The sequence below is a fragment of the Lissotriton vulgaris genome, chromosome 8 (assembly GCF_964263255.1).
Source record: "Lissotriton vulgaris chromosome 8, aLisVul1.2, whole genome shotgun sequence".
Lineage (NCBI taxonomy): Eukaryota > Metazoa > Chordata > Amphibia > Caudata > Salamandridae > Lissotriton > Lissotriton vulgaris.
Genome location: NC_141696.1, coordinates 817,109,808 through 817,127,604, shown reverse-complemented (window position 1 = coordinate 817,127,604; position 17,797 = coordinate 817,109,808). Strand labels below are relative to the sequence as shown.

The 17,797-nt window shown below is 47.1% G+C and overlaps 1 protein-coding gene across 3 annotated transcripts in view; it reads left to right on the top strand.

Moving 5' to 3' along the window:
* MAP4K4 (mitogen-activated protein kinase kinase kinase kinase 4) overlaps positions 1 to 17,797 on the top strand; it is a 665,231-nt gene that overhangs the window by 455,315 nt on the left and 192,119 nt on the right. For all 3 annotated transcript variants that reach the window (XM_086934708.1, XM_086934710.1, XM_086934709.1), the window contains exon 12: positions 16,876 to 17,086. In XM_086934708.1, coding sequence (XP_086790834.1) covers positions 16,876 to 17,086 — 211 coding nt within the window. The remainder of the gene's footprint in view (positions 1 to 16,875; positions 17,087 to 17,797) is intronic.

Here is a 17,797-nt window from a genome sequence, read left to right as displayed (position 1 = left end):
GCATATTCCTTATCTTGCGATCTTATGGTGCTAAACACCTCTGCCTTCTTTTAAATACCAGATCTGTTCGTAGATATGCCCAGGATATCTTCGATCTCCTTGTTACTGAAAAACCAGCATGTCTGATGCTGACAGAGACCTGGTTAGGCGAGTCATCCAATCCCGATATTGTTACAGCAATACCCCCAGGATATAACATTTTTAGGCAAGATAGATTGAAAGGAAGCGGTGGGGGGGTAGAACTCGTGGCTAATGAATCCTTTGCATGTTCCATCATTCCTATGGATGTCATCACGGGCTCTGAATCCCTTGCCTTTTCCATATCACTGACACAACAATCTTTTAAAGGGCTCCTAGTTTACAGGCCCCCTGGCCCTGCAGGGTCCTTCTTTGAGGAGCTCCAGTCGATAACTTTGACGCTGATCCTCAGAGCAGAACACTGTGTGCTTGCCGGTGATTTGAATTTCCATATGGATGAGAGTTCTGACCCTGATACTATGAAATTGATGGATATCATGACACCCTTAGGCCTAACCCCCTTTCTCTTTGGACCGACCCATGACAAGGGCCACACTCTAGATCAGATCTTCTCCACGTCCCCTATTGAAATGTCGGCATTGCTGCCGGTATTGTGGTCAGACCATTATCTGGCCAAATTCTATGTTCAGTGCATTAAGAAACCACCGAGCACTGTTCTGAAACACCAGGGACCAGTATCCAGGGCGTACCATCGGGTGACTCCAGAGATGCTGGCTCAGGCCTCTTTGGATCATCCTTTCCCTGTTACGGGCAGTCTGGAGAAAGACTTAGACTCCTTGCAGCTGTGGCTGATGGATAGGCTGAATGACCTAGCCCCTGTGATTCCCCCCCCGACTAACACCTAAACGGTCCTCTGCCCCTTGGTTCACCGAAGCACTGTCGCACTCCCAAGGCAATGCAAAGTGGCCGAAAGGGCCTGGCGATCGCAGTACGATGCCGATGCTAGGCTTGTCTACAGAACAACGGTTAACGCCTACCACCGGGAAATCCTCCAGGAAAAAAAAGGCTATTTCGCCAGGAGAATTGAGGCAGCAGCCAACTCCTGTAAGGAGATCTTTTCCATCGTTAGAGAATTTACGACTCCTAGGTCTAATTAGACTCAGATCGACCCCTCTAAGTCATGGGTGTCTGCCCTTGCCAATTTTTTCACCAACAAGATAAAGCTGATTCAGGACTCCTTCCCCATGAGGCAGACTGATGCTCCTCTTAGCCCCGCGGATGGGCCAGCTCCACTCATCCCCGCAGGTCCAGTCCTGCGGTGTTCCCGCCATTCTCGATATCCGCGTCCTTAGCACTCATGGCTAATCTTAAATCTGGCTCACCTTTGGATCCTTGCCCTGCCAAAATCCTGGCGAAAATGGCGGATATTGTAAATCCTTTGGCAACCCGCTTTTGAATCTATCGTTGAGTCAAGGGGTGGTCCCGCAGGCGTGGAAGCAGGCAATGGTCATTCCTCTTCTCAAAAAGCCCGGCCTTGCCCCAGGGAATCTCGCCAATTATAGGCCTATCTTGCTTCTTCCCGCACTGGCTAAGATCTTGGAGAAACATGTACATATCGTGCTCTCCAATTATTTGGAGTCCCACGATCTTCTACACTCCTCCCAATCTGGCTTCCGCCCCAATTTAAGGAACTGAGACGGCGTTGCTGGAGGTGTCTGAGGCCATTAAAGAGTCGCTGGATTCGGGAGGCAAAGTCATGCTCGTCATGCTTGATCTGTCGGCGGCTTTCGACACCGTCCCCCATGAGGGTCTCCTCGCCAGACTTTGAGATCGGTCTGAGGGGGGCGGTGCTCAGCTGGTTTAGATCCTTCTTAGCTGACCGCCGACAAACGGTCTGGGCCTCCTCGAGCTCCGCCGAGATGCCGCCATTGGGAGTCGGAGTCCCTCAGGGCTCCTTGTTGAGCCCGACTCTCTTTAACATCTTTATGACCCCTCTGGCGACATTGGTGGAGTCTTTCGGGGCCCAGAGCGTATCTTACGCCGACGATACCCAGCTCCTCTTTTCATGTCAGAAAGGAGTAGATTTTGACGGAGAGAGTATCCGTGAGTGCCTTGGGGCTGTTTTTAAATGGTTCCAGCTAAACAGCCTCAAGTGCAACTCAGATAAATCCGAGATACTCTTCTTCGGTTGCTTATCTGACCCAGAGTGGCATGAATGGTGGCCTGCTGACATGTTCCCTCCAGCACACTCGTCCCAGATAGCTAAGAATCTGGGAGTTAAGATTGACAATGGGCTGACATTAAAATCCCAGGTTCTGGCTCTCTCGGGAACCTGCTTTGGTCTCCTCAAAATGCTCCGGAAGTTCTTCCCCCTCCTCTCGGAAGAGCACAGGAGGACTACGGTCCAGGCATTAATTGGCTCAAGATTGGATTATTCCAACATCCTTTATCTTGGCCTGCCTGAGTATCTCCTGCAATGCTTGCAGGTGGTGCAGAACGCGGACGCGCGGGCTATCTTTGGCTTCCACAGACGTGCCAGAGTATCCAGCCTATTGCAGTCGCTACATTGGTTGCCCATCCGGAAGGGGATAGAGTTTAAGGCCTTGACACTGGCCCATAAGGCCCTGCATGCCAAGGGAGCTCAGTATCTTCAAAGGAGACTTGCCTTTTACCATCCGGCTCGCTCTCTGAGGTCTGAGTCTCTGTTTTTAGCCGAGGTCCCCCGAGTAAAAAAGGCGCACATTGGAGGCCGCTCTTTCAGGCTGCGAGCTCCGCAGCTCTGGAACTCTCTTCCACTGTCACTGCGCAGTACATCCAATCTTCTGGCCTTCAGGAAGGGCCTTAAAACTTGGCTCTTTGCCCGATAGTGTTCTTTCTCTCCAGTGCTGGATCTTTCTACTCATTGCAGTAGTTCTGTCCTATGTTGTCGATGTCTGTCTTTTCTGGTCACTAATTAAAGCGCCGGGACACTCCTTTGGAGTAGCCGAGCGCTATGAAAGACCAACCTAACATCTAACATCCTCCTCAGGTGCCAGCCTGGATTTGGAAGTTTTCACAGAAGTACCTCTGTGTGTTGGCAGAGGGTGGCTAGCGAGATCGTAGCGACGTCGTCTCCCGCGTGTGATGCCAACTGAGTCCCTATAAGCCCTCCCCCAACGTCAGTTACTTCTTTTCCGTGCTACCATGTGGATCCGCACTGCAGTTCCTCTAGCCGTCTCAGGGCTGAGGTTTTTTTTTTCTTCAAGAATTGGCAGGACCGACGCTAGCTTCTAAGCCGAAGTAAAAAATCCAGTCTCTATGACTTGGTTCAGAAGCTTGGTAAGCTGGGTGGCCATTATGTTGGGTACTAAGTGCCAGATATATGGTGGGCATGGGTCTGTTGGTGATCCCGATTTTGTGCTCGTAATTAGGATCGCCACTTTCTCCACCGAGAACAGTGGAAAGTTGCATAAGCCTGTTTGGTTGCATACAGTCTTTAGGACATTGTGTTCTAGGGCCACCAAGAAGGTTGAGTTAGGGGACGGACTAGTGGCCCCAAGATTTATAGCTGTGGGTGTTATAACGATTTTGTCGTAGATGACTTGTATTTTCTTTTGGGAGAAGCCAGCCATGTTATCACAGATTGTCGAGAGGATTGTCTTCAATTTCCTAGGGTGGGCATCCTCTGACAAATGGGTGGAGATTGTTAAATAATGGATCTGATAGACACATGTAGCTGCATATTCCTTATCTTAGAATCCTCCTCAGGCGCCAGCCTGGATCTTAAAGTTTTCCCAGAAGTACCTCCTGCGTGTTGGCAGAGGGTGGCTAGCGACATTGTAGCGACGTAGTCTTCCACGTGGGATGCCAACTGAGTCCATATAAACCCTCCCCCGACGTCTGTTCCTCCTTTTCCATGCCAACATGTGGATCCGCACTGCAGTTCTTCTAGCCGTCTTCGGCCTACTTAACATTTTTCATTCTTCAATGTCCCCGTGGTTCTAGCCATGTGAATCCTGTGGTCGACCAATGTCCACCACGGATCCTCACTCAGTTTGGATGTAGTGTATGGGAGAGCACCACGACTCAGGGTGCCACTCTTGTCAACAGCCCGACCAAAAGCATGCAGCGAACCTTGCATGAAGCTTGTGGCGGCGCGGATGTCACAGTATTTGACCTCAGTCCCCTTAGCATTCTAGTGAACAACCGCACGTCCGTTTTAGGAGCTGTTCCCGCGGGCATCATTCTCCCTCGACATCTGGAGGTAAGTGCCGGCGGTCGAAGTTGCGGCGCCTTCGTTGCCTACCACTGATCCCTATTCTTCTATTGAAGTGCCACGGCATGAGTTCGCTCCGCGTCTCCCCACATATCCTGGGGCCGAGGTGTCTTTGACCCAAAAAATAAGACAGTATTCTCAATATCTACATTCTGTTCTTGGGAATTCATCTCCTTCTGGAGCGCCCTCGGGCCGCACGGAAGGGCGGGAGGTCATGCCTGTGACTCTGCTGGTTGGTTATCCCCCAACTTCAGGTCTGCCTCTGGGGCTGGTCACAGCCCATTGCGACTCCCACCTTTGAGTCCCGTTTCTGGTCTGCCGACTCCAATGTCTGCCGGCTCCGATGGTGATCCCGTTGATGCCGATTGACTCTCCTTCCGATGTAGAGCTGTAGCCTTCTCTACTAAAAGCTTTGAGGTTCAGGCAGCTTTTGCCTCGCAGAATATTGATTTTCTTCCCCCTGTCCATCTGAAAAGGGAGGTCAGGAAATTTGACGATTGTGGTAGGCGTATTTGTTCTTGTTCTAGTGCCGCTTTATGCTCTCTGAACACTTCTTGTGTGCTCGCCCGCTTCTCCCACGCCTTTTGGGACTCTGTGGAGTGCCTCTTGCCTTCACTTGCAACGAAAGCCTGGACTGCTCTTGTTCCCATGGTAGAAGATGGGAAACAAGCTGCCACACTTCGCTTCTGCTGTGGTATGGATACTACTGATTCTGTTGGTCGGGCTACCGCCTCTTCCATTGTTCTACCTCGGCGTGCATGGTTGCGTACTTCCAGGTTTTCAAGGGCTATGCAAACTGCTTTGATCAATATGCCTTTTGATGGCACCTCCCTTTTTGGTGCACACGCAGACTCCGCTTTATGCTGGTTCAGGGATAGTCATGGTGGTACTGAGTCTTAACTTCAGGTATACACCCGGTGTGGTGTTCCTACTTTCTGCAGGTACCTTTTGTCTAGTTTATGATGTCAGTAACAGGTTTCATTTCCAGCCCTCTGGAACGTCTCTTACTTTACTGTCTCCTGGGAGTCTGTTCTTTGGCTTCTGTGCCACTTGAATTTTTCTACCAGAGTACTTACTCTGTGGCAGGTATTCTGTTTGTTGTGCGGTTTCACTACAGCCTTGTTCTCCCATTTCGGGGACCTTATTTGTATGTTTGGATGCATTTTTGTGAGCTACTTATGCACTTTGTACCCCTCATAGGGACTTGGCCTTCCTTTTTTCTCTGGCCTTATGTCCATATGGGCTATGCTGGTGTTCCTGACAGGCACCCTCTTTGGCCTAATTTCTTTTAATTTCCAGTGGCCTTTTTCTTTGTTTTACTCTCGGGAACGCATGGTTCTCATCCAGGGGATACTCATCAATAGTCATAATCTATGAATAATCCCCGCCCATGTGCGGGATCCCGGAGCATATAGAAAATACATATAAATATATATGTATAAATATGTGAAACATATAATTGCAGCCTAAAAAACATTTTCTTACTGGCAAAAAATGCCGCAAAATTACATAAATTAGTATACATACAGTAGTACCCTTCCAAACCCTAAGGAAGAAAGAGCAGAAAACATTTGTATACAACAATGCTTTATTGCCATAGGAAAACCTGTAATTGCAGGCATTTGCCAGTAGGCTGCAGTAGAGTATAAAGCAAACAGAGAAAACTGACACCTTGCCTTTAAGGCATTAGAGTAGGGGTACCGTGCCTTTAAGACCTGAAGGCAACCCCCTGCTCCCATGGTGCACCACAGGTGACAGTTGGGTCAGTTCTTTTTTCCGGCTCCTTCTGTGAGGATCCTGGAGCTTGAGCTCTTCAGTTTTTCAACTGAAATTGGTTTTTGAGAGAGTTTTTCTCAGATATTCGACATTTTTTGAATAAATAAGGCTTCTGATTTATTTTTCTGTGGTAACCCATAGGAATTTCCTGTCAGAATGCCTGCTCTTTTTAGGAAATGTCCTTCTTGTGACAAAAAGATGGCTAAGAATGATCCACACTCTGTGTGTATTGTGTGTCTTCCATCTTCACACATTCCTGATCAGTGCCATCATTGTAAAAAATTTAAAAGTCGGACTCTTCGCGACAGGGAGAGGATTCGACTTCATGCCATGCAGGAGATGGACAAGAGTCACCAGGTGGGTGCTTCCTCAGCCCCTAGATCGTCTCCTACAAGCAAGCATGCCCAGAAACGGCGTCATTCCACCTCTCCTGTCTCCAGAAAGAGGAATGAAGGTCGAAAATCTCCGTCGATGTCGAGGACGCCGTCGAAAAGGCCCAGATCATCTTCACGACGTCGAAGATCTCCGCCGCAGTCCAGTAAGTCGGCGTCGAGGCACCATGCTTCGGGCTTGAAGTCCATGGTTGCTACTACTTCTAAGTCTCCGTCGACGTCGAGGCTTCCGTCAACGTCGAGACACTCTCCGCCCTCCCGGGAGGGATCGGCGTCGAGAGCTAGGACGGCATCTAGGTCGCCGCTGGCAAGCGGGCCGCCGTCGAAAGGGACTGTCAGATCCCATCCTTCGATGTCAAGAAGGTAGACGCCGAGGCGACGTCAGGAAAGGTCGCCGTCGACTCGACGTCGAGGAAGATCATCGTCAAGACGACGCCAAACAACGCCGTCGACTCGATGTCATGAAGCACCTCAGCCTGATCGGCGTCGAGGAAGATCGACGTCGAGGTCTCCGGTTCGACGTCAAAGAAGATAGACGTCGAGGTCTCCGGATCGACGTCGAGGCTCTCAGTCGGTCTCTTCACGGCGTGATTCAAGACACCGCTCAACGCCGTTAGTCACCCAGACTTCTTCGACGTCGAGGATCTCTCCGTCGAGGGATAGAGTGACTGCAGAGGTGGAGTCACCGGGTTCAAAGTCTTCAGGAAGACAATCTTCATCTCCTGGCTTGAACATTGTGCAGGTTTCTCCAGAATCTACGCCCAAATCAGGGGGCAGCTTGATTTCTCATCCTCAGGGGGCTGTATCTGGACAGAGTAGTCCGGGCTCGAGCTACTCCCGCACATACTCACCTTCTAAGGCGAAGACTCCAAGATCTCCTCGAACCCCCAGGAGGTCACCCAGACCGAGATCGCGAGTCAGATCACGCTCTCCAGTGCGGTCAAAGACTCCTGCCAGATCTAAATCCCCAGTCAGGCCAAGACCAAGATCAAAATCTCCAGTCAGGCCAAGACCAAGATCGAAATCTCCAGTCAGGCCAAGACCAAGATCGAAATCTCCAGTCAGGCCGAGACCAAGATCCAAATCTCCAGTCAGGCCAAGACCAAGGTCTCCATCAAGACATCGGTCTAGATCTAGGGACAGTCACAACAGGAATCGTGACAGGTCCCATAGAAGGCGACGCACAAGGTCTTCCACAAGGTCGTCATCAACTAGGTCTTCTTACCGGGATTATTCTCCGACCTATTCCTCTACGCCACCTTCACGAGTCTCTCCGATTGATGACCTCGCTACTTTCTCAGATGTATTAGTGAGAGGAGCAACAAAGCTTAATATCACGCTGACCACTCCAGTGGTTCCCACTTCCGTGATCTTTGACACCCTCCGACATCGTACAGCGCCCAGGCCTCTACTTCCTCTGGTCCCTGGCCTCCTAGAACCAGCTATGGCTACATTCCTCACACCAGCAGTGGTGGGATCTGTTCCATCCCGAATAGCCAAAAAGTATAAGGCCCCGGCAGAGGATCCCTTGTTCCTTCGATCGGATCCCCCTGCGGATTCTATCATTGTGGCAGCTGCTATGAAGTCCCATGCAGGCTCTACGTCTTCCTCAGTACCACCTGAAAAAGATAGCAAGCTTATGGACTCTTTTGGAAGGAAGATATGCAACACCTCTTCTTCCTTTATGAAGGTGGCGAGTGCCTCTGCCTTACTTGGAAGGTACGACAGATCTCTGTGGGACTCCATGACTCGTTTTACAGACAAGCTCCCCAAGGAAGATCGCCAAGATTTCCTAGAGTCTTTGCAGGAGGGAGGCCTGGTAGCCAATCAGGTTATTAGTGCCGCAGTTGATGCCTCAGATCTTGCAGCTCATGGCTACTCAAGTGGCATTTGTTCCCGTCGGTCAGCCTGGCTCCGCCTAACAGGGCTCAAACCAGATGCCCAGAAGAACATTCTGAATTTGCCCTTCAATGGGAAAACCCTGTTTGGTCCACACGCGGACGACGAAATGTCCAAAATGAAAGCTGAAATGGACACAGTCAAAGCTGTGGGATTAGAGAAGCGCAAGGAGTTTAAGAAATGCTTTCGCCAAGGTGACCGCAAGGCCTTCCAACAGAGGGTTCAAACCCCTCAGTGGCAGACCCAGTCGCAACAGAAGACGCAGTTCCATCAGCGTCTTCCTGGCAGAGGAAGAGGTGGCAATACCAGACAGCAGTTCCACTCAAAGCAACCTCCTAAGCCCTGAGCCATTGCTTCCTCCAAGTCCGTTCACCACTCCGGTGGGAGGGAGTGTTTCTCATCATCTGACAGTGGCAATCCATTACAAAAGACAGATGGGTGCTGAGTATTGTGCAGCATGGTTACTTGCTGAGGTTCAAATCCCCTCCTCCTCAGCTGTTTCCCCAGTTGCAACATCTTCCACGGTACAAGACTCAATTGCTACGAGACGAAGTCTCCGTCCTCCTAGAGAAAATGGCCATGGAAGAAGTTCCCTTGATTCACAGAAATCAAGGAGTGTACTCTCGATATTTCCTGGTTCAAAAACGAGGATCTGTCAGAGAATACAGACCCATCCTAGACCTGCGAAGGTTAAACAAGTTCATACGAAAAGAAAAGTTCCATATGCTGGCCCTGCACCAGATCTTCCCACACCTACATCAGGGGGACTGGATGTGTGCCATCGACTTGCAGGACGCCTACTTCCACATACCAGTGTCCATCAAACATCGGAAGTTTCTAAGATTTCAGATCGGACGTCGTCACTACCAATATCGAGTTCTGCCGTTTGGCCTGAAATCTGCACCTCGGACATTCTCAAAATGCATGGCGGTGGTGGCTGCTTTTCTCCGCAAAAGAAAGATCTTTGTCTATCCATATCTAGACGATTGGTTGTTGAAGAGCTCCACGCCGTCTCTGCTTCAGAACCATCTCTCGTTCTGCCTCAAACTGATGAAGTCGTTGGGTCTTCACGTCAATCTGAAGAAATCAGTTCTCAACCCCTCCCAGCGGATCCACTACCTGGGTGCTTCTCTGGACTCACGTCAGGCAAGCGTGTGTCCTTCGGAAGAGAGGTTGTCATCTATGCTTCTGAAGGCTCGCCTTCTTCTGGACAATCAGGCCCCATCAGCCAGACAAGTGTCCTCTCTGCTGGGATTGATGGCATCATGCATTTACATTGTACCCAATGCTCGCCTTCACATGAGACCTCTGCAGCAAGCCCTCGAGGATCAGTGGTCTCAAAGATCGGATCAGTGGGAAGACCGAGTCATGCTTCCTCAAGGAGCCAGGGACTCGATCAGATGGTGGTTGAAACGATCCAACCTTCTACGAGGAGTTCCTTTTCATCGTCCTCCTCCATCTCAGTCAATCGTCACAGATGCCTCCCTACAAGGCTGGGGTGCTCACATGGACCAACTCCAAGTTCAAGGCCTTTGGTCCGAGGTAGAGCAAGGCTACCATATAAACTTCCTGGAGCTGCGAGCAGTCCATCTTGCTCTCAAGTCTCTTTATCCTGCCCTGCGCACCAAACACCTCCAGATTCAGACGGACAACACAACAACGATGTTCTATCTGAACAAGCAGGGAGGCACAAGGTCAAGAGTCTTGTCTCTGGAAGCACAAGCCATCTGGCACTGGCTCCTGGCAAGAGGCCTGTCCGTCGTGGCAGTTCATCTACCAGGCATTCAAAACGTCCAAGCAGACTGCCTCAGCAGAATCTTCGTCGAAGCGCACGATTGGGTGCTCAACGAGGAAGTGGCTCAAGAAGTTTTTCGGTGTTGGGGCGTACCAGACGTAGACCTGTTCGCAGACGCGGACAACGCAAAATGCCCCGTCTTCGCGTCCAGGTTCCCCCAACAGGGATCACTGAGGAATGGCCTTTTGATCAGCTGGTCTCAAACGTTACTCTACACCTTTCCCCCCCTGCCTCTGATCCCGGCAGTGATCCAGAAGTTCTACAGGACCAACACCAGAATGATCCTGATAGCACCAGAGTGGCCACGCCAGTGGTGGTACCCCGATCTCCTTCAGATGTCGGAAGTTCCTCACTGGCGCCTACCATGCCATCCAGACTTGCTGACCAAAGACCAGGGGAGGGTGTTGCACCCCAACCTTCCTTCCCTTCGCTTGACGGCATGGCTCCTGAGGTCATCCAGTATGGACATTTAGACCTTCCAGCAGACTGCATGACTATTCTTAAAGAATCAAAGCGACCCTCCACTAGGAAATCTTACGCTTTCAAGTGGAAGAGGTTTTTCTTATGGTGTCGTGAACATTTTCTTGACCCGATTCATGGCCAGGAGCAGGTGATTCTTCCATACCTTTTACATCTAGCAAGATCAGGCTTGAAATACCCCTCCATCAGGGTTCATTTAGCTGCCATCACAGCATATAGGAAGTCTCCCAATCGGACATCTTTCTTCCTTATGCCTGTAGTTAAGGATTTTCTAGAAGGCCTGAAAAAAGTCTTCCCACCGGTGAGGTCTCCCTCTCCTCCCTGGGAATTGAATATTGTGCTGACTAAGCTGATGAGTGCTCCTTTCGAGCCCATCCATAAAGCCTCTTTGCAGCACTTGACCTGGAAAGCTGCTTTTTTAGTGGCGATTACCTCTGCCCGTAGGGTCAGCGAAATCCAGGCCTTGTGTTGCAAGGAACCTTACACAGTTTTTCATGCCAATAGGGTGGTTTTAAGAACACACCCAAGTTTCCTTCCAAAGGTGGTTTCAGACTTTCGTATCAACCAGTCTATTACCTTACCTACCTTCTTTCCTAATCCTTCCACTCCCCCGGAGAGGTCATTACACTCCCTTGATCTCTGGAGGGTCCTGAAGTTTTACTTGTCAAAAACCCTGCATCTGAGAAAGTCTGACCGGCTTTTTGTTAACTATGGCAGTACTAATACTGGTCTGTCAGCTTCCAAACGGTCAATTTCTCGCTGGATTGTCTCCTGTATAGCTTTTGCTTATCAACTAGCTAACAAAACCTTGCAGGGTAGACCACATGCACATTCTACCAGAGGGAAAGCTTCCACTACAGCTCTCCTTCGTAATGTTCCTATCTCTGAAATTTGTAAAGCGGCAACTTGGCGGTCTGTCCATACCTTTACACGCCATTTTTGCCTGGACTCAGATACTCAGGCCGATGCCAGAGTAGGGCAGGCCTCTTTAAGGAACTTGTTTGCTTAAGATGTATTGTCAATATATGTCTTAACTTTTCCGTGAAGTTTTTACACTTCTTGCTCGTCCGCGAGACTTTAGGTATGAGCTTGCTAATCTATTCATAGATTATGACTATTGATGAGTATCCCCTGGATGAGAAGGATTAGTTACTTACCTGTAATCCTAGTTCTCATCCAGGGGTATACTCATCAAAGTCATAAGCTCCCGCCCACCTCCCCGGATGAGCAAAGTTACTAAGTTATGAGATGTTTTATTATGGATCTCCTCAGGTGTTATTCACCTCCAAAAAGAACTGACCCAACTGTCACCTGTGGTGCACCATGGGAGCAGGGGGTTGCCTTCAGGTCTTAAAGGCACGGTACCCCTACTCTAATGCCTTAAAGGCAAGGTGTCCGTTTTCTCTGTTTGCTTTATACTCTACTGCAGCCTACTGGCAAATGCCTGCAATTACAGGTTTTCCTATGGCAATAAAGCATTGTTGTATACAAATGTTTTCTGCTCTTTCTTCCTTAGGGTTTGGAAGGGTACTACTGTATGTATACTAATTTATGTAATTTTGCGGCATTTTTTGCCAGTAAGAAAATGTTTTTTAGGCTGCAATTATATGTTTCATATATTTATACATATATATTTATATGTATTTTCTATATGCTCCGGGATCCCGCACATGGGCGGGGATTATTCATAGATTATGACTTTGATGAGTATACCCCTGGATGAGAACTAGGATTACAGGTAAGTAACTAATCCATTCTCAAGTTATGTTCTCATTGGTTCAGCCTGGGTTCCACAATTTCAGCCTTGTTGTGCTCCTGTGACTGTTCGTCTCCAGCAGTCTAGTATTCTTGTGCCTGTTTTATATATTTCTGCCATCGCAATTATGGGGTTACTTTTGCTGCTTTTCTTTTCGGACCCCATACCTAGGACACCGTTCCCTTGCTTGTTTGGATCCATGACTGGTATCCTTTCACAAAAGCCCGGGTTTCATTTTTTTTTCTCCACCTTTCCTCCTTCCACTCCCATCTTCAACTTGTCCCCCCTTTTTCTATGGGAGAGTTCAAATTTCACCCTCCCTTCTTGGTGGGTGTATTTCATTACTTCTTTCTTGGGGTCTACCCTATCTTTTCTCACGTGTCATGAAGCGTTGGTCAGGTTTTTTGCCTCTACCTCAAGCTTGCATAAAGTGGACAGTGCCGGATTGTTATAATCAACTATCTATTGCCCTTAGTTTCCGTCAGCCCGGTTGTTTCACCCTTAGTCTTTTTCTTTTCCTTCATGGTGGACTTTACACAGACCTTTATTCTTTGCTTCTTCTGCTGCTGCCTGCTGGCATCCTTCCTCATTTGGTTGCATTGGTTCTTGGATGGTTGTCCTTGTTTTCCTGCAGTGGGCAATGCCCTCCACTTCCTACTCTTAGGTGGCATTGTGTGGCTGTTTTCCAGCCTTGTCTTTCTGTCTCCATCTCAGTTACGGTCGTAACTTCTTTACGATGGTAAGACATCTCTTTTCTCCCTTGATTACCTCTGTTCTTGGAGTGCCCTTCGTCCTGCACTTCTCTTCCGCCCGCTCACTGGCGAAGTACGTGGGTTACCTTCAGTGGAGTGGATATACTTTCGCTTATCCTGCATGACTCATTTCTCTGAGAAATTCTGTGTTTTTTCTATACATTTATCCTTATATACATTTCTTATCTCTGCATGTATATACCTATCTATTGACTGGATTTCTTGTAGATGTCTTTTACTTCTGATATGTGGGTGTTGTGCACATATGGTCATCTGACCTTCTGTACGGTGTATGTCACTGCATTTTACCTACGCCCTTCTTGGTGACCTGTTTCAGCCTTCTTGGTTGCACTTGTTTGTTTCCTTCCTTCTCTTCAGCGAGCATCTGTTACATTCTTTCAGAAGATGCCTTCAAGGTTCTCAATGTAAGTGTTTTTTTTTTGCCGGTCTTGTTGTTTCCTAGCAATGCTCTCCAGCATTCATTGTTTTTTTTCTCTTTTCTCCATTTTATCAATTGAGGTCTATTTTATCGGAATCTATTTCTCAGGATAGTTTCCACGATGATCAGCCAGTGCTTCTTATTCGTTGCATGTATTGCTGCCTCTGAGCACGCTATATATGCTCCTTCCATTTGTTTTTGGCCTGGACTCTGTGGACTATTGTCCTTGGTTCCTTTGCATTCCTCGATCTTAGTTTGCGTTCCCTTTTGGGCTCCCTCTTCTCCTGGTTCTATACAGTGTTCTTACGGTCTTGTAGCTTTCTACTTCGTATGGGGCACCATGGTCATTCTTGAAAATCAGTCCTCTCAGTGAGCATCTTGCTTCACCTGTCATTTTTGGATTGTCTGGTCCCTTTCTATCTTTTTGACCGGCTTCTCCTGTTGGGGATTTTGCAGCCCTCCTCCAAGGATGGTATTGCATGGGTATCTGATTCTAAGATAAGGAATCTGCAACCATATGTCTCTATCAGATGGAAAGTTACTTAACTTTGTAACACATTATCTGGTAGAGACAGGATCTATCCGCAGATTCCATATCGATCCTCCCCACTCTCCAAACTGAGGGCCCTGTTATCTCCTAGATTCCCTCTTTGCAGTCTACTTCTCTTATTTCATTCTGTATTTGTTGACATAAGATTTTCCCCTTTTTGGCACACTGTTTCCACAGGCTGTTTCTCGAAGTGGCTCCATGTTGTGAGCGCAAAAATAGTCACAAAAGAAACTGACATCCTGCGTAGGGGGAGGGCTTATATGGACTCCGTTGATGTCGCATCTAGGGGATAACCTCCCTACAGAGTAACTCTGCGCCTTCTGCCGATGCACAGAGGTACTGCTGGGAAAATTCCCAGATCCAGTCTGGCACCTTTTATTCTAAGATAAGGAATCTGCAGCTAGATCCTGTCTCTACCAGATAAGGCGTTATCGAAGGCAAGTAACTTGTCTGTTACCAGCAGCTCCGCTTTATTAAGGACGTCGTTCCTTTAGATCAATTATCAGAGAATACTGGGCGACTTATTACTTCCCAAAATCTGTCATTATCCTTGGTTTTTCCTGCTTCTAGGAGATCGTCCCAGGCCGTACATCTTTACTTCCTACTAGGACAGATTTACTCAATAGCCTTGCATTAGATACTCACAGTTTATCTCCAGGTTTCGATTGTAAGCCATATTTTAACTGCTAAGGACTGCGGAACAAGCGCAGTTAAACCACCTTTGGTATTTTGCCTTAAAGGTGCAGATTTGAAAACTAGCATTTTGGATATTGAAGTAGAAATTACATCATAATCTTTTAAATTGGTACATGGTGTTACCAGGTATGAGTGGCAAGTATAGAAGGATACTTGATTATTTTGTAGAACTTTGTGTAGGAAAGGGTGCTGGTCTATCTTGTCCCACTTTATCCTCATGCCCTTATTGTGTGTGTGCCTAATTGTCCCATCCTTTTTTTGGAGGCAGTCTTCTTTCAAGTTTAGATTCAGAGAAATGACCAGTGTATTATAATCACTAGTATACTTACATATCACTTAAACATTTTGGTGGAAGGTCATTGCAAACTAAGAGTCAATAGTACTACCACTTTGATTACCATTAAAAGTTTGTATGTGACACTCATCCCAGTTTTATTCCACCAGTAAAAACGAAATGATATTTCAAGATAACACAATTTAATGGCTCCCCATATGCTGAGTGACTAAAGTGAGTTAGAGGTTTTTGGCATGGAGTGAACCCACCCAGCATTCTGGTATAAAACAAATTCATTATAAGCATCATCTCTTTGGCCAGTCTTAGTTTTGACCCAATATGCCACTTTGCGCTTCAGGGAAAGTCCAGCCTCAGATATACTGGGAGCTATGGAAGGGACGTTCTCTAGTACAATCACATAAGGGGTACAGTTGTTTCTGTAGTTCAGTTTATAACTGAGCCAGAGAGCGTCTGGTGACTGATATCGAACTCCATTATAACAGAGCAATGTAAAACTTTTGTAATAACACAGGAAAATGTACATATAATGCTCATTCTTGTATGTATCATATGCTCAACAGTTTACGACTTTGCGAAAAAGTGACAAAATGCTTGACTTCATTTTAACCTTTGGTAATTACTCTAAGCGCATTCGATACAACTTTGAGCTAGTTTTAGCGAGTTTGTTCCGTTATAGAAGGGGACCAACCATAGGCAACCCACCGAGGGGCTGCTGTAACAGGAGCATTTCTGCTAAACTGATAGCTCACCACCTGTGGGAGTTGCCGAATGTCCTTGCAAATAGAATGGGACAGTTTAGGTGCTCCCCGTCAGCCCCCCAAGCGAGGGGTTGAGTTCAATGAATAAGCATCCTTTTTGCCATTGTTGGGAGTGAATGACTAAACATGACTAGGCCTGTGATTCATTGGTTTTCCTTGAAAAGCAGACCAGTGAGGTAGCTGCCTTGACTCTAAAGCCTTCCATATCTGGAAGCCTTTTTGTCCTATGTCACAGTGATTCATGCTCAAGGTTCAAGTGTTTCCAAGCAACTTGCATTCTTCGAGTTCAGACATCAATAAAAAAAACATTTACATATTTGTGTTTTTCACCGGTAATCTAGCATCCCCCTAGAAGTCTCTTCTCTTATATATTGGTACTTTCCAATGATTTGATCATCCGATAACAATATTAAAAGCCAATGCCTCTGGATTATATCTGAGTAGGAACTCCCCTTTCCTGTTGTGAACTTCTTTCTAGATTAGCCCTCTTTTTTTTAGGGACTCTGAAATAAGTTTTATCTCAATGTTTTTTTCCTTATAACTATTCGTTAGATTGTTTTATTCTGTGGTATGTATTGGTTTATAGCCATGCAACATGTGCAGTGATCTATTGGCTCTTTACCATGCGTGTGTTCCGAAAAAAAAGGAAAAAACATACAAAATGCAAAAGGCATCATTGTTGGCAAGGACTGAATGAATAGGGATTCTGACCTATCCTAACCCACCCCAGCAGGTTTGATGTTCACTGGAGGGCATAAAGGGAATTTTCTTACTGCAGTCTAGACTCTAGTTCTCACTGCACTCATTCCACGCCTTTTAAAGAGGCATTGGACAGCGTAAATTCTGGAAATGTTCTTAATGTTGCCTTCACAATTGGTTTTATGTACTTAATCTGTGCCATTTTATGTGTGAGTCGCAATGAACTATTTCAGTTAGATGAAGTAGATACTGGGAATTGTATACTTACTAAAAACCCTTCTAGAAGTGTTTCCTACTATTTTAACTGGCTTGCACAGTCCACTTCAATTACTATATGAATATTTGTGTTTGCAGTTCTATTGTCAATGTGCCTGGAGAGTCTACTCTTCGTCGGGATTTCCTACGACTACAGCAGGAAAATAAGGAGCGCTCGGAAGCCCTGCGGAGGCAGCAGTTGTTGCAGGAGCAACAGCTCCGAGAGCAGGAAGAGTACAAGCGGCAGCTCCTTGCGGAGCGTCAGAAGCGAATCGAGCAGCAGAAAGAGCAAAGAAGAAGACTCGAAGAGGTAGGTACCTGCACATGTAGTAGAAACATTGTGTTGGATTCTTGGGAGTAAACATGGTGGTAGCTACAGGAAAAAAATAGTGGTCCACTGAGGTGGATCGCCTGACTCAGAATGGAAGAAAAAAATTACTACTTTGATTTAATCTTACATTTTCTTAATATAAGCCCCAAAGCAACATTTATTTTTCATGGTTTTCACAGAGCACCTGGCGAATGATATCAAACCCAATTATAACAGAGCATTTTAAAACTGGTATGATACCAGGAACATGTACATGTGATGCTCATACCTGTATGTATGTATGTATCATAAGCTCAACAGTTTTCTAATTGCCAAAAGCAACCAATTCAGATTGAAATTAATTAAACCTTTGGTAATCATTCTAGGCACGTTGTATACCATTTTTAGCTAGTTTTAGCTAGTTTGTGCCATTACGGAATGGGACCAACCATAGGTAACCCAGCTGTGGGGCTGCTGTAATAGCATTTGTGCCCAACTGTTAGCTTTCCACCTCTCTGGGGTGAACACAGAAGCAGTTTAGCACATGGTGTGCTGCAGTCCAATTCACAGGCAAGTGCTTTCTCATGCTGGGGTTTTTTATGTGTTGAAAACCTGGAGTTTGAGCAGAAATCACTCCCTATTTAAGTGGTATGTCGTCTTAAGCGTCCTAAATGTTACTGCCTCAGACAGAATTGAAGAGGAAATACCTAG